Genomic DNA, 23207 nt, shown 5'->3' with positions numbered 1-23207 from the left:
TTGTTATTATTATTTTTTTATGTGTGTGAGAAAGAGAGATAGAGTGCAATCAGGGGACGGGGGAGGGAGGGAGAGAGAGAAGGGGAGAGAGAGAGAGAGAGAGAGAGAGAGAGAGGGAATTTGAAGCAGGCTCCAGGATCTGAGCTGTCAGCACAGAGCCTGATGCAAGGCTCAAACCTACGAACCGTGAGATCATGACCTGAACTGAAGTCAGAAACTTAACCAACTGAGCCACCCAGGTGCCCCTTAATGTGGTTTTGATTTGCATTTCCCTGATCATGAGTGATGTTGAACATCTTTTCATGTGTCTGTTGGCCATCTGGATGTCTTCTTTGGTAAAGCATCTATTCATGTCTTCTGCCCATTTCTTCACTGGATTATTTGTTTTTTGGGTGTTGAGTTTGGTAAGTTCTTTATGGATTTTGGATACGAATCTTTTGTCTGATATGTCATTTGCAAATATCTTCTCCCATTCTGAAGACTGCCTTTTGGTTTTGCTGGTTGTTTTTCTCTTTGTTGTGCAGAATCTTTTTATTTTGATCAGGTCCCAATAGTTCATTTTTGCTTTTATCTCCCTTGCCTTCAGAGACGTGTCAAATAAGAAGTTGCTGTGGCTGAGGTCAAAGAGGTTGTTGCCTGCTTTCTTCTCTAAGGTCTTGATGGTTTCCTGTCTCACATTTAGGCCTTTCATCCATTTTGAGTTTATTTTTGTGTATGGTGTAATAAAGTGGTCCAATTTCACTCTTCTGCCTGTGGCTGTTCAGATCTCCCAGCACCATTTGCTAAAAAGATGGTCTTTTTTCCATTGGATATTCTTTCCTGCTTTGGTCATACATTTGTGGGTCCAATTCTATATTCTATATTGTCAGCCTATGTGTCCGGTTTTGTGCCAATATTATATTGTCTTGATGATTATAGCTTTGCAGTACAGGCTAAAGTCCAGGATTGTGATTCCTACCACGTTGGTTTTCTTTTCGACATTACTTTGGCTATTTGAGGTCTTTTGTGCTTCCATTCAAATTTTAGGATAGTTTGTTCTAGCTCTGAGAAGAATGCTGGTACAATTTTGATTGGGATTGCATTGAATGGGCAGATGGCTTTGGGCAGTATCTACATGTTACCAATATTTGTTCTTCCAATTCATGAACATGGAATATTTTCCCATTTCTTTGTGCCTTCTTCAATTTTTTTTTCATAAGTTTTCTATAGTTTTCAGCATACAGATCTTTTACATCTGTGGTTAGGTTTATTCATAGGTATTTTATGATTCTTGGTGTGATTGTAAGTGGGATCGATTCCTGCATTTCTCTTTCTGTTGTTTCATATTTGGTGTATAGAAATGCAACCGATTTCTGTACATTGATTTTATATTCTGCAGCTTTGCTGAATTCATGTATCAGTTCTAGCAGTTTTTGCTGGAGTTTTTCAGGTTTTCCATGTAAAGTATCACGTCATCTGCAAAAAGTGAAAGTTTGACTTCTTTGACAATTTGGATGCCTTTTATTTCATTTTGTTGTCTGATTGCTGAGGCTAGGACTTTTAACATTATGTTAAACAACATTGGTAAGAGTGGACATGGCTCTCACGTTCCTGATCTCAGGGGGAAAGCTCTCAGTTTCTTCTGCATTGAGGATGATATTAGCTGTGGGCCTTTCATATATGGCTTTTATGATGCTAAGGTATGTTTTTTTCTATCCTGACTTTCTTGAGTGTTTTTATTAAGAAACGATGCTGTATTTTGCCCAATGCTTTTTCTGCGTCTATTGACAGGATCATATGGTTCTTATCCTTTCTTTTATTAATGTGATGTATTACACTGATTGATTTGTGAATATTGAACCAGCCCTGCAGCCCAGGAATGAATCCCATTTGATTATGGTGAATAATTTTTTTAATATACTGTGAAATTCTATTTGCTAGTATCTTGCTGAGAATTTTTACATCCATGTTCATCAGGGATATTGGCCTTTACCTCTCTTTCTTAGTGGGGTCTCTGTCTGGTCTGGGGAACAAGGTAATGCTGGCTTCATAGAATGAGTCTGGAAGCTGCCTTCCATTTCTACTTTTGGGAACAGGTTGAGAAGAATAGGCATTAACTCTGCTTTAAATGTCTGGTAAAATTTCCCTGGGAAGACACCTGGCCCGGGACTCTTATTTGTTGGGACATTTTTGATAACTGATTCAATTTCTTCACTGGTTACGGGTATGTTCGAATTTTCTATATATTCCTGTTTGAATTTTGGTAGTGTGTGGGTGTCTAGGAATTTGTCCATTTTTTGGGGGTTGTCTAGTTTGTTGGCATAGGATTTTTCTTTTTTTAAATTTTTTTTAATGTTTTATTTATTTCTAGGAGAGAGAGAGAGAGAGAGAGAGACGGCGTAAGCAGGGGAGGGTCAGAGAGAGAGGGAGTCACAGACTGAGACAGGCTCCAGGCTCCGAGCTGACAGTCAGCACAGAGCCCGACGCGGGGCTCGAACCCACAAGCTGCGAGATCATGACCTAAGCGAAAGTCGGACGCTCAACCGACTAAGCCACCCAGGCGCCCTGGCATAGGATTTTTCATAATGTTCTCCGATAATTGTATTTCTGTGGTGTTGGTTGTGATCTTTCTTATTTCATTCATGATTTTATCTCTTTGGGTCCTTTCTTTTCTCTTTGAGAAGTCTGGCTAAGAATTTATCAATTTTGTTTATTCCTTCAAAAAACCAGCCTTTAGATTCATTGATCTGTTCTACTGGGGTTGTTTTGTTTTGCTTTGTTTTGTTTTTTGGATTGTATATTATTTATTTCTGCTCTAATCTTTATGATTTCTTTTCCTCTGACGACTTTGGGGTTTCTTTGCTGCTCTGCTTCTAGTTCCTTTAGGTGTGAGATTAGGTTTTGTATTTGGGCATTTTCTAATTTCTTGAGATAGGCCTGGATTGCAATGTATTTTCCTCTTAGGACGACCTTTGCTGCATCCCAAAGGGTTTGGACTGTCATGTTTTCATTTTCATTTGCTTCCATATAGTTTTAAAATTTTTCTTTACTTAATTGCCTGGTTGACCCAATCATTCTTTAGTAATATGTTCTTTAACCTCCATCCTTTGGAGGCTTTCCAAATTGTTTCTTGTGGTTGATTTCAAGCGTTGTGATCTGAAAATATGCATGCTATGATCTCAATTCTTTTGTTTATTGAGGGCTGTTTTGTGACCCAGTATGTGATCTATTTTGGAGAATGTTCCATGTGCACTCAAGAAGAATGGGTATTCTGCTGCTTTGGGATGAGAAGTTCTGAATATATCTGTCAAGTCCATTTGGTCCAGTGTATCATTCAAGGCCATTGTTTATTGATTTTCTGCCTAGATGATCTGTCCATTGCTGTAAGTGGAGTATTAAAGTTGCCTACAATTACTGGATTATTATCAACAAGATTGCTTATACTTGTAATTAATTTACTTATATATTTGGGGGTTCACATTGGGGGCATAAACTTTTACAGTTGTTAGCTCTTCTTGATGGATAGACCCCTAATTATGATATAATGTCATTCTCCATCTCTTGTTACAGTCTTTAGTTTAAAATCTAGTTTGTTTGATATAAGTTTGGCTACTCCAGCTTTCTTTTGACTTCTAGTAGCATGATAGATGGTTCTCTATCCCCTCACTTTCAATCTGAAGGTGTCCTCAGGTCTAAAACGAGTCTCTTGTAGACAGCATATAGATGGATCTTGATTTCTTTATCCATTCTGATACCTATGTGTTTTGATTGGGGCATTTAGTCCATTTACATGTTATTCAAAGATACGGATTTAGTGTCATTGTGTTATCTGTAGGTTTCATGCTTGTGGTGATGTCTCTGGTCCTTTGTAGTCTTTGCAGCATGCCACTCACAGAGTCCCCCTTAGGATCTCCTGCAGGAGTGGTTAGGCTGGTCAGGTCATGAATTCTTTCAGTTCTTGCTTGTCTGGAAAGCCTTTATCTCTCCTTCTATTCTGAATGACAGGCTTGCTGGAGAAAGGATCTTGGCTGCGTATTTTTCCTATTAAGCACATTGAATATTTCCTGCCTCTCCCTTCTGGCCTGCCAGGTTTCGGTGGACAGGTCTGCTACTACCCTTATGTGTCTATCCTTGTAGCTTAAGGCCCGTTTGTCCCTAGCTGGGTTCAGAATTCTTTCTTTGTATCTCGCCAGTTTCACTATGATATGCCATGGTGAAGACCCATTCTTGTTGATTCTGAATGGGGTCCTCTGTGCCCCCTGGATTTGGATGTCTGCTTCCTTCCCCAGATTAGGGAAGTTCTCAGCTGTGATTTGTTCAAGTAAACCTTCTGCCCCTTTCTCTCTCTCTTCTTATTCTAGAACTCCTATGATATGAATATTATGTTTCATTGAATCACTTAGTTCTCTAATTCTCCCCTCGTGGCCTAGTATTTTCTTATTTCTCTTTTTCTCAGCTTCATCATTTTCCATAATTTTATCTTCCATTTCACTTATTCTCCCCTCTGCATCCTCCATCCCTGCTGTCACTGCAACTAGTTTATTGTGCATTTCATTTACAGCAGTTCTTAATTCATCGTGAGTGTTTCTTAGTTCTTTGATCTCTGCAGCAATAGATTCTCTTTTGTCTTCTATGCTTGTTTCAAGCCCAGCTATTAATCTTATGACTATTATTCTAGATTGTTGATCATATATATTGTTTATATCTATTTTGAGCAATTCTCTAGCTGTCATTTCTTCCTGGAATTTCTTTTGAGAATTCTTCTGTTTCATCATTTTGGCTAGGTTTCTGTCCTTTACATGTTTTAATAGCTAGTTACGTGTCCTACACTTGTGAGCACTGCTGTATTAAAAAGGGTCATACGCTGTCCAGGGCCTGGCCCTTCAAGAGGTGTTTTTGGAGTGTGTTGCGTGCTCTCTGTTGTTGTGACTCCGGCTGTTTTATCTCCCTACTCGTAGTGGTGGCTTAGACCTCCCACCAGGGTGTGCTTTGATTTGCTCATTGAAATAACCCTGGAAAAAAATGAAAAAGGGGGTGGTGGTGGTGGTGGAAAAAGCCTTATCCCATACAAAGCAAGTAATGATAGGGTCAGGGAAAAAGAAAAGAAAAAAAATTGACCAGGCAGAGAATCAGAGAAACTATAAGGCTTAAGCCAGAGAGAGAGAGAGAGAGAGAGAGAGAGAGAGAGAGAGAACTATCTGATGGCACCTTGGAACTGGTGGTCGTGCTGGAGGCTGGAAGACGGGCTGTCTGGTCTGGTCAGTGTCAATGTCACTCCGGTAGATAAAACAGTTATANGGGTCCCGCCTCTACTGTGGGCGTGCGGAGCGTCCTGTTCCCTGGAGCCCCACCATGTTGGTGACGAGGAGAAAAATGGTGACACCCCATTCTCTCCTCCGCCACCAGGTGTCCCAGACCAGTCTGTCCAGTCTGTCCTCACAGCACCGTGGGGGCCAGTTTGTCCTGCTCCACAGTCTCCTGAGCCCCTAGGCTCTCAGCTGGGATTCAGACCCCTGATGTCTTAAAGGACCCCACTCTACGCCCCGGTTCTGGAGTAGCGCCCCTCTGCCCAGCCCACAAAGGGCCTCTGGCTGGCAGGCACCTTCAGGGCCTTTTTTCCTTGGGGCGACTATGTTATTCTTCCCACAGCGCTCCAGGGACAGGACTGCTGTCTCCAGGCACCTCTGAGCTCGCTGCTAAGCCCGGGGCTGGCTCCCCTCCCCACCAGGCGCGTGCACAGGGCGAAGGTCCCAATCTGGAGGAAGTCCCTCCGGCAGCCCTGGGGTGTCACGCCTGAGGCTGTCTGCAAGTCAGAAACTGGCTCTTTCTCTGTTTTTTCTGTTCCCCTGTCTGCGGTCCAGAGAGGTTTTTCTCATGGCCAAACACAATCCTACACGTCCACAGCCTCTCTTTCTCTTCCTTTTTCTCTCCACAGAAGGGGATCCCTCCCCTCCCGGCCTGTGCCCCCCGTTTTATCTCTCCCAATTTGCAGTCACGCACCTATGGCCCCTGAAACTGTCCCCGTGGGCCCCTGGAGACGTCTCTGCCCGGATTCCTGGAATTCCAAGTCTTCTAGTCTCCATAGTGCTGTTTGAGGGACGAGGGAACTTCGGGCCCCCCTGCTTCCCCACCTCGTTGACTTCTCTTCCTTTAGTATTTCTTGTAGAGTGGGTCTGCCGGCAATGCATTCTCGCATCTTTGTTTACGTGGGAAAATCTTTATCTCACCTTCATTTTTTTTTTGGCATTGTCATGATTTTTAATCTTTATGAATACTGATTAGCCAACGCAATGGTAGGCACCAACTTCATAGAAAGCCCATCACTGACTCACCCATTCTAGATCAGAAATCATTACGTAGCATATGTTGCATATTTTTGTTATCGTCACATGGACTATATAAACTAGATGTTTCTGTTTCTTTTTTTTTTTAATATTTTTATTTATTTCTAGGAGAGAGAGAGAGAGACAGCGTGAGCAGGGGAGGGTCAGAGAGAGAGGGAGACACAGACTCTGAAACAGGCTCCAGGCTCTGAGCTGGCAGTCAGCACAGAGCCCGACGTGGGGCTCGAACCCACGAACCGCGAGATCATGACCTAAGTGAAAGTCGGACGCTTAACCGACTAAGCCACCCAGGCGCCCCTAGATGTTTCTGTTTCTGTGAATCACAGAATATTGTGTACATTCAGTTTTCTATCACATAAATCTTATTTATTTATATTTATTTTCTTAAATAGTTTATTGTCAACTTGGTTTCCATATAACACCCAGTGCTCATCCCAACAAGTGCCCTCCCCCTTCACCTTCATTTTTAAAAAGAGAGCTTTACTGGACACGGGACTCTTGGCTGACAGCTATTTCTTTGGCTGCTTTGAGGATGTTACCCCACTGCCTTTTATACTCTTTTTTTTTTTAAATGTGTATTTGTTTTTGAGAAACAGAGAGAGAGAGAGACAGAGAACAAGCAGAGGAGGGGCAGAGAGAGAGAGGGAGACACAGAATCCGAAGCAGGCTCCAAGCTCTGAGCTGTCAGCACAGAGCCCGACGCAGGGCTTGAACCCACAAACTGTGAGATCATGACCTGAGCCGAAGCTGGACGCTTAACCTACTGAGCCACCCAGGCACCCCTGTGCTCTGGTTTTTGCCGAGAAGTTGGGTGTTCATGTTTTTCAGGTTCTCTTGTGAGTTCAGAACTTGGATTTTTTCTTGTTCCTTTCAAGCTTTTCTCCCCGGGCTTTGACTTTTAGCATATTTGCCATATGATGTCTACTTGTGGTTTTCTTTGTATATATTTTATTTGGAGTTTGTTGAGCTTCCTGGAGGTAGAGGTTACTGTTTTTCAATGAATTTGGGAAGATTTCTGTCATTGTCTCTTTGAGGTTTTTTTTTTTTTTTTCCCTCTGCACCATTTCCTCTTTCGCCTCCTCCTGGGAATCCCATGATGTGAGTGGTACTGTGCTCAGCGGTGTCCATATTTCTCTCAGGCTCTCTTCATTTTTGTCCATTCTTTTTTCTCTCTGTTCTTCAGTTTGTATAATTTCTGTCAATCTACAATCAAGTTCGCTTATTTTTTTCTTATGCCAGCTCAAGTCTACTGTGAAGATCTTCTGGTGACTGTTTTTGGCAAGGGTGCGGAGAAAGGAGGACCTTCTTGCACTGTTGGTGAGAATGTGAACTGGTGCAGCCGTTCTGGAAACCGGTATGGAGATTCCTCAAAAAGTTAAAAATAGGACTACCCTACAATCCAGCAATTGCACTCCTGGGTATGTACCTATAGGATACAAAAATACAGATTCTAAGGAGTACATGCACCCCAATGTTTATAGCAGCGCTATCAACAATAGCCAACATATGCAAAGAGCCCAAACGTCCATCAAGTGATGACTGAATAAAGAAGACGTGGTATATCACACACACACACACACACACATGCCCGTGCACACCCACATTTTTACACAGTGGAATATTACTCAAAAAGCCATCAAAAAGCATGAAATCTTGCCATTTGCAATGATGTGGATGGAGCTAGAGAGTATTATGTTAAGTAAAATAAGTCAGAGAAAAATATCATATGATTTCATCATATGTGGAACTTAAGAAACAAAACAGATGAACATCGGAGGGAGGAAAAAAGAGGGGAACAAACCACAAGAGACTCTTAACAACGAAGAGCGAACAAACTGAGGGTTGATGGAGGCAGGCGAGTGGGGGATGGGCCAGATGGGGCATTAAGGAGGGCGAGTGTTGTGATGAGCACTGGGTGTCGTATGGAAGTGATGAATCACTGAATTCTACTCCCGAAACCAATATTACACTGTATGATAACTCACTAGAATTTAGATACAAATTCGAAAAGAAAAAAAAAAGTACCTTCTCGTGAATCTTTCATTTTAGTTATTGTACTTTCTGACTCTATAATGTTCCTTCAGTTCCTTCACAATTTCAGCCTCTTTTTTTACATTCTCTATTTGATGAGACGTCTCATCACACCTTCCTTTACTTTCTTTGATCACGGTTTCCTTTAGTTCTGTAAACATGGTTCAAATGACTCCTTTAAAGTCTTTTTCTGGTAAACCCGACATCTGGTCTGTCTCACAGGCACTTTGTGTTGCCTGAATTTTTTCCTGTGTATCGTCATGCTTTCCTGATTTTTGTTCTGTTTTCTTTCATTATTGTTGTTATTTTCTTATTTGCTTAGTGACAACTGGATACTTTTGGTGAAGTCTCTTTCTTCCTCACAGTGTTCAACCTCTGATAATCTCTCCAGGGAGACGCAGGTTTGGGCTGCTCCTAGGCACCCGGGGTGGCAGTGGTGTGGCCTGGTGTCACATTCCCGACCGCACCCAGCTGTTAAACTGCGCTAATTTCCAACTGAGTTTTCTATTGTTTTCAGCAGTATCCGGGGGCGCACATTGTTCTACTACAAAGAATTAAATCAACTCGGGCTCTTTTGAAGGAATACTGTATGGTTCATAATTTAAAAATTTTTTTAATGTTTATTTATTTATTTATTTTTGAGAGAGCGCAAGAGACAGAGTGTGAGCAGGGAAGGAACAGAGACAAAAAGGGAGACACAGGGTCCCAAGCAGGTTCCAGGCTCTGAGCTGTCAGCACAGAGCCCGACGCGGGGCTTGAACTCACAAACTGCGAGTTCATGACCTGAGCCGAAGTCGGAGGCTTCACCGACTGAGCCACCCAGGAGCCACAGACCCCTTCCTGTTCTTGAGAGCAGCTTTATGTCTGACCTTCACTCTGCTCCACATGAGGTCAGTTCCAGAAAGAGAGAAGGAGCTGTTTTATGGCCGGTTTCTATCCCCAGGCAAACCTCTGAGCGGCCTCTGGAACCCGGGGTGTGGACAATGGCAACCTTCTCTCTGAATAATACCCCTGCGTTAGGAGCTGGACCCTGGTGAGGAGACCCACTGGGAGGGAGGGGTCCGCCTGAGGTCTTTTCAGCTTGCCTCTCTTGGGGGCAGTCTCCACCTCCTGAGCCCAGGCAGGGGAAGAGGGCCCTAGGGTTCTCAGCACAAAGCATTGGCCCTGTTCCAGGAATGGAGGCCGGGCAGAGGGAGGCCTCCTCTCCACCGCCGCCATGCACTTAGCCTCAGCAGTCGGTAGCTGGAGCAGCTTCCTGTGTCTCCCAGGAAGAAGGCCCTCTTACTGGGAGCGGGGGGAGAGGGGCCCGGTGCTCTTGGTCTGGGGGAAGAGGGTGGGTGCGTCCTTGGTTTGGGGGGGAAGGGTGTAGAGGCCGCCTGTAGGCAACAGGCTTGGGCAATGGAAACCTGGGGAGGTGAAAGGGCCCGCAGTGACCCAGTGGGGATTGCTGTTGCCATTTGCCGCGCCCCTCTCCTTGGTTGGGACTCCCCAGTGGGGTTAGTCGCCCCTCATAACGTCTGGTCCTTTTTGAGGTCAGTGGGGACACCCTGACTGAAATCGTGACCACAGGTTGGAACTCCATTCCCTTTGGTGGACGCCCCTTTGGGAATCGGTAGCTGGTCTTTTCCTCTATGGGACGAACCCCTTCTATTCCTTCGGACTCACCCTTGGGCTGTATTCTTTTTTTTTTTTTTAATGTTTTATTTATTTCTAGGAGAGAGAGAGAGAGACAGCGTGAGCAGGGGAGGGTCAGAGAGAGAAGGAGTCACAGACTCTGAAACAGACTCCAGGCTCTGAGCTGGCAGTCAGCACAGAGCCCGACGCGGGGCTCGAACCCACGAACTGCGAGATCATGACCTAAGCAAAAGTCGGACGCTTAACCCACTAAGCCACTGAGGCGCCCCTCCTTGGGCTGTATTCTTAAAACTTGGAACAAGTTTGACCCCAGGGCTGAGGAGAAAATGTCTCCTCTCTTTGGGTAACGTTTCCAGCCTCAGGAAAAACTCCCAGATCAAGAGGTGTGGCCCCTCCACAGAGCTCTTTCTTAAAATATTATTTTTTAGCTCGACCTCTTTTACCAGAACTCCTTCAAATGGTCAGAAGTCTCATATGTACACGCCTTCATGGCATTGTCCCCAAGCCCAGGCCCCCACGAAAACCGTAGAAGGTGTCTTTCTTGGTTTCATGGTCCATCTAACCCTGTGGACATTCTAGATGACCCTCTTTTATTCCATCCGGTCACTTTCCCCTCCCCCTCAGGGTCCAGAGGCTCCCCAGGGTCCTACTAACGCCCTGGGGGACTCTGCCATCGCCACCACCGTGCCACCACCCACCAAGGCCCCCTCTCTTACATCCCATACCCGCCTGGCACTAACTACAAGCCTAAGGACCTGACTTCTGTTTCTCCACAAAATGCGATGCCCATCAGTGAGGTTGCGAACAGAGATGCAGGGACCTTTAGGGTCCACACTCCCTTTGCAATGTCTGGTCTGTCTCAGACAGAAACAAATTTGTTTTTTTAGCCAAGATTAAGGTCATCTATCACCCCCAAATGCCACCACCCATCTCAGTACCTTCGAGGTTCTTTACGGGAGAACTTTCTTCCAGACAATCTTGTATCAGGCCCTGAAATCCACCGTCTCACACATTATGTTATATCCCCAGGGCACAGCGTCTCCGCCATTAGTGACCAGCAAACCCAGTACAGTCCCAGACCTGACCCCTCGTTCTCAGGAAACAACATCCAAAACTTACATCCGGGGATTGGGTATACCTCAGGACACTCGTAGAACAGAAAGCCACGTGAACCTGGCTGAACGGGGTCCTCTCAAGTTCTCCCGGCCACTCCAGCAGTGGTAGCCCTTCGCGGCTTCTCCACGGGGACGCATCTTTCCAGAATCAAGACCACTCCTGCCCCGGAAGAGGAGCCCTCCGCCAGGTACAGCTGTGGGCCGTTGCAGAACTACACGTTATTCAAATGAGACTCAGGTGGGACGCCTGGGTGGCTCAGCCGGTTAAGCAACCGACTTCAGCTCAGGTCATGATCTCGCAGTTGTGGGTTCGAGCCCCGCGTTGGGCTCTGTGCTGACAGCCAGCTCAGAGCCTGGAGCCTGTTTCAGATTCTGTGTCTCCCTCTCTCTCTGACGCTCCCTGCTCACGCTGTCTCTCTCTCTCTCTCTCTCTCTCTCTCAGAAATAAGTAAAAAACATTAAAAATTTAAAAAAACAAAAAACAAATGAGACTCAGGTGATCCGTACCCCGAAGGCCTAGAGGCCGTGACTCTGGTCCATTGCCTGCCCCCATTCTCTCGCATCCAATCATTCTATTATATTATCTTAGAAAAACTCCCTACTTTCCCGCACAGGCTCTGGGGATCTCTCCTTCCCGATCAGAAGACTTCATTCGCCACCTTCTTCAGGGTGACTGCGCCGAATACACTTGGTCAGAAGTCGTGACTTTCCTGGAGCTGCTCCCCGCTCTGTGTCCTGCTCTCACAAATCAATCTGCACCCCTTTGGGGGGTTAACCTTGATCTGTCGTCGTAACCTTTGGATGCGTTTCGTGTCTCTCCTGGCTGTCCTGCCCGCTGCTGCCTTCTGTATGCAACAGACCTCTGTGTCTTTTGCTCCGCCCTGGGTGAATTCTTTCACCATCCTTGTGGCCGGCTCGCCCCGGATTGTCCCCCCCCCACAGGGGTCCAGTGTTCTCGGGCTGGGGGAGGGGACCTATGCCGTAGGCTGAAGTGATCTGGAGTCTTCACCTCACTGAGCCGGAAGGAGGGTGAAGAGGGGAAGTGTTCTTGTTTCCAATGTCACAGGCTACCACCCATCTTACCTATTTTTCCTAAATGTTCTTGAATGGGTTTTTTCATTGTCTGTTCACCCTTTGGACCGTTTCCAGAAGCTTTAAATACGTGTTCGGTTTTGTTTACTGGTTTTCACCGGTGTTATGAGGAGGCAGGTCTGTGGCACCCCCTTGTGCTGGGTCTGCCCGATGTCTGTCTCTGTTTCGTTTTGATTTCTGTCTCCACCGCACTGGTGAAAATGCACAAAACCTCATGCAGAGCTGGGCGCGGAGGAGGGGCTCCAGAAATAGTTAAGTGAAGGAGCCCCAGAAAACAACGTGACCCTTTCTCTCCACTGTCTTGAACTTTCCCTGACAAATGCTCTCCCTCCCTGCCCGGGATGAAGACTCAGGGAGAGCCCTCAGATGTCTCAGTCAATATCTGATAATAAAAAGTCCCCCGTCCTGCCTCCTTGGGAGGTGAATGGTGCCGTCCAGTCTGACCATTACAGAGCATTCATTGAAACTGCACTTTCCCCGAGCCCCGGCCCCAGATCCAGACCTGGATCAATTTCTCTGTCTTCCTCTCTAAGGTCTCAAGTTGTGATTCCTTTTTTTTTTGATTATTTAAAATTTTCCTTTTTTTTTTGAAAGAGAGAGAGGCAGATTGTGGGCAGGGGAGGGGCAGAGAGAGAGGGAGACGCAGAATCCGAAGCAGGCTCCAGGCTCTGAGCTAGCTGTCAGCACAGAGCCCGACGCAGGGCTCGAACTCGTGAACCGCAGGATTATGACCTGAGCCGAAGTCGGACGCTGAACTGATGGGGCCACCCAGGCGCCCCTCAAGCTGCCATTTCTATCTCTGATCCCTGCAGGGTCAGCCCCAAGGGCGATGGGTGTGTTTGTTTCCTGTGGCTTCTGTACCGAGTCCTCACAAGCTCGAGTGGCTTTAACGACATGAGGGAATTCTGTACGGTTTTGGAGGCCGGAAGTCTTGGTGGGCTAGCGTCAAGGCCAGGGCAGGCCCTCCTTCTGGAGCCTCCAGGGGAGAATCCGCGTGGGGCCGCTCTCAGCTCCCAGAGCCGTGCTCCCGGCATCCTTGGCTGGCGTCCCTCCCTCCGTCTTCAAAGCCGCAAGCCTAGGTAGCATAGGGTTTTGGTTACATTCCTGACGCTTCTATGTCAGGCCTCCCCCCTGCCTCCCTCTCACGGGACTCTTGAGGTTACCCTGGGGCCCAGATAACCCAGGATCCTCTCACATCTCAAGATCTCACCTCAGCCGCATCTGCGAGGTCCCTTGGTCAGAGGAGGGGACCTTCGCAGGGCCGGCCCCGGGATTAGGACCTGGGTGTCTTTGGGCCTTGGACCTTTGATCGGCCTGCCACAGGGGTTAGGGTCTAAGGCTGGCGTCTTTCGTGGCTGCTTCTGCTGCGGCCCCCTAGTGACCAACGCTCGCTGATTTGCGCCTCCCGTGGGCAGCTCTTGAGGGACCTCCGTGGGGACCGCGGCTGCAGTTCCCCCCGCGGGCTCGAAGCCCTTCCCAGCTGGCAGAGCTGATGCCCCTTCCTCCCAGGCCCCACCACCCACCCTCAGCTGGGGTGCCCGCAGCCGCCAGCGGCCGTCTCGGTCAAGGCCCTGCTGGGGGGTCCCGTCGGGTCTCTGGGAATTCGGTGCATTCGCGCTGCCACGGTTTGCCACCCGCTGCCGGCACCACTCCTTCGACTTGCTGTGAGAGTGGCCGGGGCACCAGGCTGAGGTCACGTGACCCAGGGATTATGGCTCAGGCTTGTCTGGACTTGAACCCCAGCCCTTACTAGCCCTAGGCCCTTAGAAGAGCTACTCACCTCTTCTGTGTGTGACCTGGTCCAGAACAAGTCCTCTGAAAAGCATAAACTGACCCAGCCACCTGGCCCCCAAGCCCCAGGGGACACATGGCCTCCTGAATAAGGAGTCCCCTTCCACCCCTGGCACCTCGGATTTGGGGGGGGTCCCAACGCCCTGACTGCACCATTTTGGGGCTTTGAAGCCTGAGCTGAAGCTGAGCCGGAAAGAAGAGCCTTATGACATCCTGTCGCACCGGGGGCTGGGGCAGCGGAAGACAGGGAGGGGTTGTGGGGCGCCAGCCAGGGCCTGGCCATCTCGGGCTCCCACGGCCTCTGCCACATGCCTCTTCTGGATCCACAACTGTTTTTTTTTTTTTTAACCTAAACCTTTGACTTGAAGAAGACTGTAGATTCATGTATATCCTATCAACTTTCTACATGGAAAAATTTCAAACCTTCCAAAAAGCTATAGGAAGGGCAGAATGACACCCATACACCCTCACCTGTGTTCACCAATTCATATCTGATTGAGTTCATGGCTTTTACTCTATTACCCGTATATACACACATAGAAATAAATGTAGACATATGGACATACTCTGTCCGCTAGGAATTATATATATATTTTTAAGTTTGTGTTTTATTCATTTTGAGAGGGGAGGGGGAAGGGGCAGAGAGAGAAAGAGAGAGAATCTCAAGCAGGCTCTGCAGGGAGCCTGACATGGGGCTCGAACTCACAAACCTCATGACCATGACCTGAGGCAAAATCAAGAGTCAGATGCTCTCCCGACTGAGCCACCCAGGCGCCCCCCAGGAATTCTATTTCTAAAGACTCATATTTATTGAACCTCCCTCCCCCTCTCTCTCTTTCTATCTATATATATATAATTTTATAATAAGTTTATATATATAATAAGTTTACAGGTGAATATATTTTCATAGAATGCGTGTGTGTGGTTATACGCACCTCCCCCTCGCTCTGCCTGTAGTTCTAGAAGGAATAACAACACCAGAGTGATAAGCNGTTGCAGCTGATTTTAGGGCTGGAGCAGGAGAAGTCTTACAGGAAGCTGGAACATACTGGCAGAGAGGAAGTGCTCAGAGAACGGTGGGGACTTGTCATCATTCCGGGGAGCCTGAGGGGCAACAGAACAAGGAGGCAGCTGGAAAGGGGTCCCACTGGCCGAATCTGGGGTCCTCTGAGCCTTTCAGATCATTCCTTGCAGTGACTAAAACACGAACGCATGACGTACCTACACTGATATAAACAAAGGAGGAAAAAATGCTTTTACAGGAAGAACGCAGTCTGGCTTCACACTGATCCATCCGGCTCGCATCCCACACCGCAGGCCCTTCCTCGCCTTCCTCCTCTGGGTTTGTGTCTCCTCTCTTTCCTGGAGAGAACGGGGGTTCTGGGCAATACCGCCGTATTTATCCGCTTATGCTCCTTCCGACAGCACTCACTCACTTGCTCCAGAGTTCCACGGCCCATAACAAACCTACTAAGGGAAGGTCAAGTTTTCTTGCAGTTCTTTCCAACCTTCGGATCTCAATCGCACTGCCCGATGTTTAAACCGGAAGAGGCGCCTTCCATATTGGGCTTTGATGGATGTATAGGAGTCTCCCGGGAAGAGAAAGGGGAAGAGAGGACCCTGCAAATGGACATGCGTGTGCCAAAGGCTAGGGAACGAAAGAGTGGTGTGTCCCCGCTACTAGGGCAGGGGCCCAGTGTCTGTTTACAGGGAAAGGAGATAACAGAGGGTGGGGCTGGAGAGGAGTGTGGTGGGGGGTGGGGGTGGTGGCTTGGAAGGGCCTTGAATGTCAGGCAAGGGGCTTGGGGTTGATGTAGCAGGCACTGGGGAGCCCTGAGGGGCACCGGCGTTTAGAAAATGTGGAGGGCAGATCGGCAAGTTGGTGCGGCTACCTGGGACCCTGAGCTGCTGGGATGGCTCTGGGGACATTTCTCTGGGAACCTCTTGTCTGTGACTTGGGCAAAAGATCCGCTCCCAGGGCTCCCCGGGGACTCCCCGCGAGCCGCACCTGGCCTTCGGGGTCTGCCGTAGGGGCTGGGCGGCTCACGCGCTCTCGGCGCAGGGTGACATGTCTGCTTCCTGTTTCTCCTCCCTCAGGGGCAGCCTCAAAAGAACACACGCTCTCAAAACAAAGGAAGACGGGTCCTCGACCGCAGAGGAAGCAGGAAGCTGTGACCCTGCTCTGAGCCCAGCTGCTGGGACCTGGGGACAGCGGCATGGAGTCCGTGGCCCTGTACAGCTTCCAGGCCACGGAGAGTGATGAGCTGGGCTTCAACAAGGGGGACACGCTCAAGGTAGGGTGGCTGGAATGGGCCGAGTTGCCCACACGTGGAATGGGGGGGTGGGGTAAGAATCAGGGGCCCAGGACAGCCCCCAAACAGAGTCCGGCTTCTGGAGAAGGACAGGCCCAGCTTCTCCAGTTACTGGCTGTGGGATTCCGGACGAGCCACCTCCTCCCTCTGAGCCTCAGTTTCCTCATCTAGGAAATGGGGAGATACTTAATTACGACCCGTCCTTTGGGGGTCGTCGCGAGGATTCAAGGAGACATTACCATAGCGCCTGGCAGGAGTTGGTTCAACGCCTAGTTTTCTGGCGAAGAATTTGAAAAGACAGTTGAAAGGAGGGAGGGCGGGAAGGATAGAAAAGCTCTTAGGAAAGAATCAGGTGCACACACTCACCTACTGGGTAGAAAGAACTGTGGCTGAAGTGCAAGAATGAGCTTCCCAGCAGTGTGGAGAAAAGGGAAAGGAGAGTCGTACCACAGCTCGTGTCTCCTTGTCTGCCCCCCCGTCTTTAGTTTTTATTGTTTATTTATTTTTTATTTGAGAGAGAGAGTGAGAGAGACAGAGAGCGAGAGCACGTGTGTGAGCAGGGGGGACGGGCAGAGGGAGAGAGAGAGAGGAAATCTTAGGCAGGCTCCATTCCGCATGGCTGGGATCATGACTTGAGCTAAAATCAGGAGTCGGACACACAATCGACTGAGCCAGCCCAGGTTCCCCTTTTTGATGAACATCGTGGCAAGGTGGTCCGGGCAGATGGGTTCGTGGGCGCCCTCTCTGGAAACGTCCCCGCTTCTAACTCTGCATATGTGAGCAGGCGTCAGGGGCTGCCAGGCTAAGACTTAGGCACCGGAGTGCCGCTGTCGCACATTAAGGAAGTCACTTTCCCCACCTTGGGCCTCAGTCTCCACACTGGAGCCGTGGCCATTAGAAGGGGCGTCTCTGCACCCTGCTGGGCTCTGCTCTCGGTCCCAAGCTTCAGGAGGAGGGGACAGGATCTCCCGTTTGCTGGCACGGTACCGTAGCCAGGTGCCGAGCTCAGCAATGCACACTCACGTCCCAGTTAGGCTGCTGAGGTGGGGAGAGTCAGTGCCCCCCTTCACAGGCGACTAAACTGAGGCACAGGGAGGGGCCAGATTTGGGGTGACCCTACGTCCTTTGACTCTGGAACCTTCATTCTGTCCCTGTGAGGCTGGGCTGAGGTTTGGGGAGCATGACATTCCCCAAGACGAACCGTGTCCCCTTAAGGGACTCCCTTCCTCTCTATGCCGGGAAGCCTGCACCGGGGCCAAACTGAGTGTTGTCTGGGGGCCCTGGGGACAGGTGGCCAGCTGGGGACGAGGGGCAGGCTAGCACCAGCACCTCCCTGCCAGGTGTGAGACCTTTCGTGAGAGCCAGGTCTAGTTCAGGGACCTCACTGACTGATCTGGGAGCAGTTTGGGGTCTGTGGACCCAGAGTTAGGGCTTGGAGGTGGGGAGCACAGCCAGGAAATAGGGATGAGGTTGGGAGTGACCAGCCAGCGGTGAATGGGGTGCGTTGGTGGGCGTCCCCTGAGCAATTGCAGCAAAGCCTGTGACATCTGCACTTTCCTCCCAGGATCCGTGCCTGCGACACCCACCCCAGTATTAGTCAAGGTTCCCGCTAACCTCTGCTGAGGCGTCAGCCAGCTCCTGGTGCGCGTGCTTTTACCAGAAGAGCTGGCAGGAATGAGTGAGTGAGCTCATGAGGACAGGGACCCCCTCAGGGCCCCGGGACATGAATCAGTGCCTGGCGTGCAGGAGTCGCTTAGTAAGACACGGGGAATGTTGCAGGAGAGAAGGAAGGAAGGAAAGATTCAAGTGTTAGCTGAAACGTGGGTGTCCCTCATGTCCACGGAGACCGATGAGGGGACCTTTCAAGCTCAAAGAATGATGGAGGAATGAGAGGCAATGGGAAGAGTGGCCTTTTCTTTCCTTCCTTCCTTCCACGAGCACTTGTCAAGCTATGGAGCACACGCCCTGGGCCGGGCATTGTCCTACGTGCTGAGGATACGGCGACGAGCAAGGCAGAGGCCCTGCCCTCCTAGAGCTGACATTCCAGAGAGTGCGTGACCCCAGGGGGCGATAAGTGGATTGAAGAAATCAACCCGGGGAGATGAAATGCAGAGGGCCAGCGGGAGGGAGGGGACAGTGGGACAGCTTTAGGTGGGGTGGTCGGGACTGTCGCTCCAAAGAGGTAACATCTAGGGGACGGCTGGCTGGCTCAGTCAATGGAGCATGCGATTCTGGATCTCGGGTCATGAGTTCAAGCCCCACATTGGGCGTAGAGCTTACAAAAAAAAAAAAAAAAAAAAAGAGGTAACACCTTAGCTGAGAAGTGAAGGATGAGCAGGAACCAGCCATGCAAAGAGCCGGGGAAAGAGAGCACCAGGTGAGAGGGAACAGCTGATGCAAAGGCCCTGAGGCAGGGCCATATCGGTGCATTTGAAGAGCTGAAAGAAAGGTCTATGGCTGAAGTGCAGTGAGGGAAGAGAAGCACAGGGTAAGGATGATGTTGGGGGGTAAGCAGGAATTAGGACCTGTGAAGGATGGATATTTCATTCTAAATTTGAGGCACACTCACTCAAGAGTCTTCAGCAAGGAAAAAAACTGAATTGGGTTTACATTTTGAAAAGATAACAGAGGGGGCAAGAATAGAAGCAGAGGCAGACCTTGCAGTCTATTAGGTAGGTAAGAAATGAAGGTGGCCTAACCTAAAAAAATGACAAAATATTAAAGTCTTTAATATGTAAAGAGTTCTTATAAATCAACAAGAAAATCACAAACAGCACAATAGAAAATGGGCAAAGGATATGAATGGGAAAATTGCCAAAGAAGCAAACATAAGCACATAAGTGCCCAATTTCACCAATAACAAAAGACATGCAAGTTAAACCAAGTAATAGTTTCCCATTTGGCAGATCAATGAAATTTTATTTTAAAAAGAATCTCCAAGGTTGTTGAGGATGTGGAAAAACATGCACTTTTACATGTGGGTGGTGGGCAAGTAAAGTGCCGATTATTTTGGAGGAAACTTGGGAAACATTTAAAAGGCCATAAAAATATCCATGTATGTGAGCCAGCAATTCTGCCTCTGGGACAGTGAGACATAATCAGAGATGTATGTGTGTTCTTTCATAAAGGACTCAGGGAGCACTCAATGTGACCCTGGTCCTGGAGGGCCCAGTCGCTGCTCTCACAGCTGATTCTGGTGGCAGACGTGGGCTACAGGCCAGATAAATAAGTAAAACACAGAGATTGTTAGATGGAGATGGTGCGTAGGGGAAAATAGAGCAGGTGAGAGGTGGGGTGCGGTGGTGCGGGTTTGCAGTGTGAAATTAACCTGTGTTACCGGCTTAGTCCCAACTATTACACAGCCCTGAAAACGCTCTTTGGGGAGGGTGTTTCATGGCATAAAAAAGCTCAGGATTCAACATTTGGTGGCAAAAAGCAGAATCCAAACGTATCCACACAGACAGAGGTTCACCTCTACACAGATAATCTATGGATATTNAAAAAAAAGACAAAAAAGAAAAAACCTGCAAAGCCAGCCGTTGTTCGTTTGGGGAGGTGGGCTGTGAGCTATTCACATTTTCCTCTTTAGTCTTTCTGCACATCTCACCTGTTCTGCAGCCAACAAGCAATTCTTCCAGGGCCGGGTGAGGTGGTGGGCAGCGCGCTCGTGCACACGCAGGTGCAAGGTCCCATCCTGCCTTTATGTCGGGTTTAGATGGTTTTGTTTTGCATTAGCTTTATTTTGTGTTGGTTTCTTGGTGGGGTTTTGTTTTGTTTTGTTTTGTTTTTTGCATTAGCTTTTAAACAGTCTTTATTTTGCAGAAGTTTTTAAAAAAAATTTTTTAAGTGTTAATTTATTTTGAGAGGCAGACAGGGTGCGAGCATGGGAAGCGCAGACAGAGAGAGAGGGAGTCACAGAATCGGAAGCAGGCTCCAGGCTCCACACCATCAGCACGGAGCCGGATGCAGGGCTCGAACCCACAAACCATAAGATCATGAAACCAAGAACTGAAAACCAAGAGTTGGACTCCTAACCGACTGAGCCACCCAGCCACCCCCAGAAGCTGTCTGTTTTTTTTCTTAATGTTTATTTATTGTTGAGAGGCTGGGTGGGGAGGAGCAGAGAGAGGGGGACAGAGGGTCGGAAGCAGGCTCCAGGCTCCCAGCTGTCAGCACAGAGCCGGATGCAGGGCTCGAACCCACAAACCATAAGATCATGAAACCAAGAACTGAAAACCAAGAGTTGGACTCCTAACCGACTGAGCCACCCAGCCCCCGCCCCCCCAAACAGCATCAGATTTACAGGAAAATCAGATTTTCTGATCGCTTTTATTTTTTTTAACATACTGTCTTAAAATGTTCTTTGTCTTGATTCCTGAGTTTCTTGACACCCGCCCCCCCCTTAAATTTCGCTCTCGAGGTCCCTCGCCTGGCTGGGGCGGGGTGGGGTGCAGCTCCGGGAACCATCCCCCTCATTCTTCCAAGGGAGGTTTCCTGGGCGTGAGCGCCCCCTGTGGGCCGGGCCCCGTCCCGGAAGCGCCCACCGGCAGATCCCGGCCTCCGGGAGCCCCGGGTGAGGAAACCGCGGTGGCACACAGAGGTGGCGCATAGACCGACGTCACTTCCCCGGAGCCAAGCGTCCTCCCTGAGGGGCTGGGCACTTCCGGGTACACAGGAGCCGGGTGCTCCAGCTGGAGGAGGGGGCGGCGGTGCTTCACCCCGTGCCTCGATGGATGACCTGGCCCCCAAGACCCAGACTCAGGGAGCCCACAGCCTCCTTGGCGTCTCCAGAGAGAAGGTCGATGGCACCTCAGAGCCAGTGCAGTCAGCCCCGAGCCCCCCAACTGCTCCCGACAGCCCTTCGGTGGCAGCTGCCAGCGCTCTTGGCTTTTATTTATTTATTAATTTTTTAAGTTTAAATTTATTTATTTTGAGAGACAGAGTGAGAGTGCTAGCAGGGTAGGGGCAGAGAGAGACGAAGGGAGAGAATCCCAAGCAGGCTCCGCGCTGTCAGCACGGAGCCGGACGTGGGGCTCGATCCCACAGACCGCAAGGTCATGACCTGAGCTGAAATCAAGAGTTGGAGGCTTAATGGACTGAGTCACCGGGGTGTCCCTTCTCTTGGCATTTAAAGTGACATCTGAATAGCCTCCCGTGGCGAACAAGACCTCCGTGCTCTTGCCCGGCCAGCCCTCCCCACCTCTCCTCACAGCACTCCCCTCCCGCCTCAGCCCCAGACACGCTGGCCTCCCCTCTGCTCTGAGAACGTTGCTACCACCTCAGGGCCTCCGCGCTGGCTGTTCCCTCTGTCTTGGACACTGTTCCCCACATGTTCTCTCGTCTGAGTCCTTCCTGTAAGCGGGGTCTCAGTCCACATGTCACCGCTTCAGAGAGGGTTTCTTGACCACCCTGCCTGCCCTCAGCCACATCCTCGATCTATTTCAGAGCACTCACCCCTACCCGAAATTACCTGTTGTTTCCTTCTTTCTTTATTGTCTGCCTCCGGCCACCACAGTGTAAGCCCGTTCCCTGCTGTCTGTCTAGGACGAAGCGTGGTGTGCGGCACACAGCAGGTGCTCGGCGTCCTGGCTGGAGGGCACCCATGGTGACGAGGGCTTGGGGGGCAAGCCACGGTGTGAACTTCACCAGGGAGGAGCTGGTCTCCCGCCTTTGTGTGAATTCGCATGGCCCAGGGGGTCTGTGGCTTTTGGAAAATTTTAACGTTAAGAATTCAGCTGATCTGGGGCACACGGGTGGCTCGGTCAGTTAAGGGGGTCCGATTCTTGATTTCGGCTCATGATCTCGTGGTTTGGGAGTTCGAGCCCCGCCTTGGGCTCTGCACCGACAGCACAGAGCCTGCTTGGGATTCTGTCTGTCCCTCTCTCTCTCTGCCCCTCCCTCCCTCGTGCGCTCTCTTTCAACATAAACAAAGTAACTTAAAAATTAGTTCGACTTGGGGCGCCTGGGTGGCTTAGTCAGTTAAGCGTCCGACTTTCGCTTAGGTCATGATCTCGCGGTTCGTGGGTTCGAGCCCCGCGTCGGGCTCTGTGCTGACTGCCAGCTCAGAGCCTGGAGCCTGTTTCAGAGTCTGTGACTCCCTCTCTCTCTGAGCCTCCCCTGCTCACGCTGTCTCTCTCTCTCTCTCTCCTAGAAATAAATAAAATATTTAAAAAAAAAGTAGTTCTACCTAAGAACTTAAAAAAAAAAAAGAATTCAGCTAATGTAACTGATGAGAACATTTCTGGGTCCTCGGAGTGGAGATGATAAGAAAACAAAATAAAGTTTTAAAAAACCACAGAGATTCTATCAGATGTGTCACATTCACGTGTCCACACAGACCTCTAGTCGGAACACACTGCCACATTCGGCGTAGGCCATACATGTACCCGTTTCACAGATGAGAAAACTGATGCCGAGACTACGGAGAGAGTCAGAGGCAGACAGAGTAGCCGGGCCCCTGGCTCCAGTGCATCTTCCTCTAGTCTGTGGCCATGAAGACAACCCGCAGGCTATAATTTCCCCATTAAGTGGGGGGATTGTTTTTGTTTTGTTTTCAGCCAAAGTTTTCCTGAGTCAGCCACCTGCTTCCGTCCCTCCTGGGGCTGCTGACCTTGCCCAGGCTACAGAGTCAGGAAGGAATGAGCTCGATGGGCCCTGGCAGACAGACAAGGGGGGTGCCTGCCTGCAAGGCCTGGGTCCCAGGCAGCGCACCCCGGCTCTTCCTGGCAAAATGGAACCCAGTTGATGCCCTTGCATTGGCCTGCCGCAGGCCCTTTGATACTGCAATGCGCCACCTTGCTCCACTCCCATCTCTGGGCCTCAGTGTCCCCATGTGTGAAACAGCCTTTGGTGATGAGCTGTCCCACAGAAGGCTCCGCCCCAGGGGGAGGCGGAAGGGGCCCCCTGAT

At 49.3% G+C, this 23207-nt stretch overlaps 1 protein-coding gene across 1 annotated transcript in view; it reads left to right on the top strand.

Moving 5' to 3' along the window:
* The first annotated feature begins 16108 nt into the window (after positions 1–16108).
* The window catches only part of GRAP (GRB2 related adaptor protein), a 24076-nt gene continuing 16977 nt past the window's right edge, over positions 16109–23207 (top strand). The window contains exon 1 of the mRNA XM_077746638.1: positions 16109–16281. Coding sequence (XP_077602764.1) covers positions 16204–16281 — 78 coding nt within the window. The 5' untranslated portion in view covers positions 16109–16203. The remainder of the gene's footprint in view (positions 16282–23207) is intronic.

The sequence above is a fragment of the Crocuta crocuta genome, unplaced genomic scaffold (genome assembly GCF_008692635.1).
Source record: "Crocuta crocuta isolate KB4526 unplaced genomic scaffold, BGI_CrCroc_1.0 scaffold139, whole genome shotgun sequence".
Taxonomy (NCBI): Eukaryota; Metazoa; Chordata; class Mammalia; order Carnivora; family Hyaenidae; genus Crocuta; species Crocuta crocuta.
This window is presented reverse-complemented; position numbering and strand designations above follow the sequence as displayed.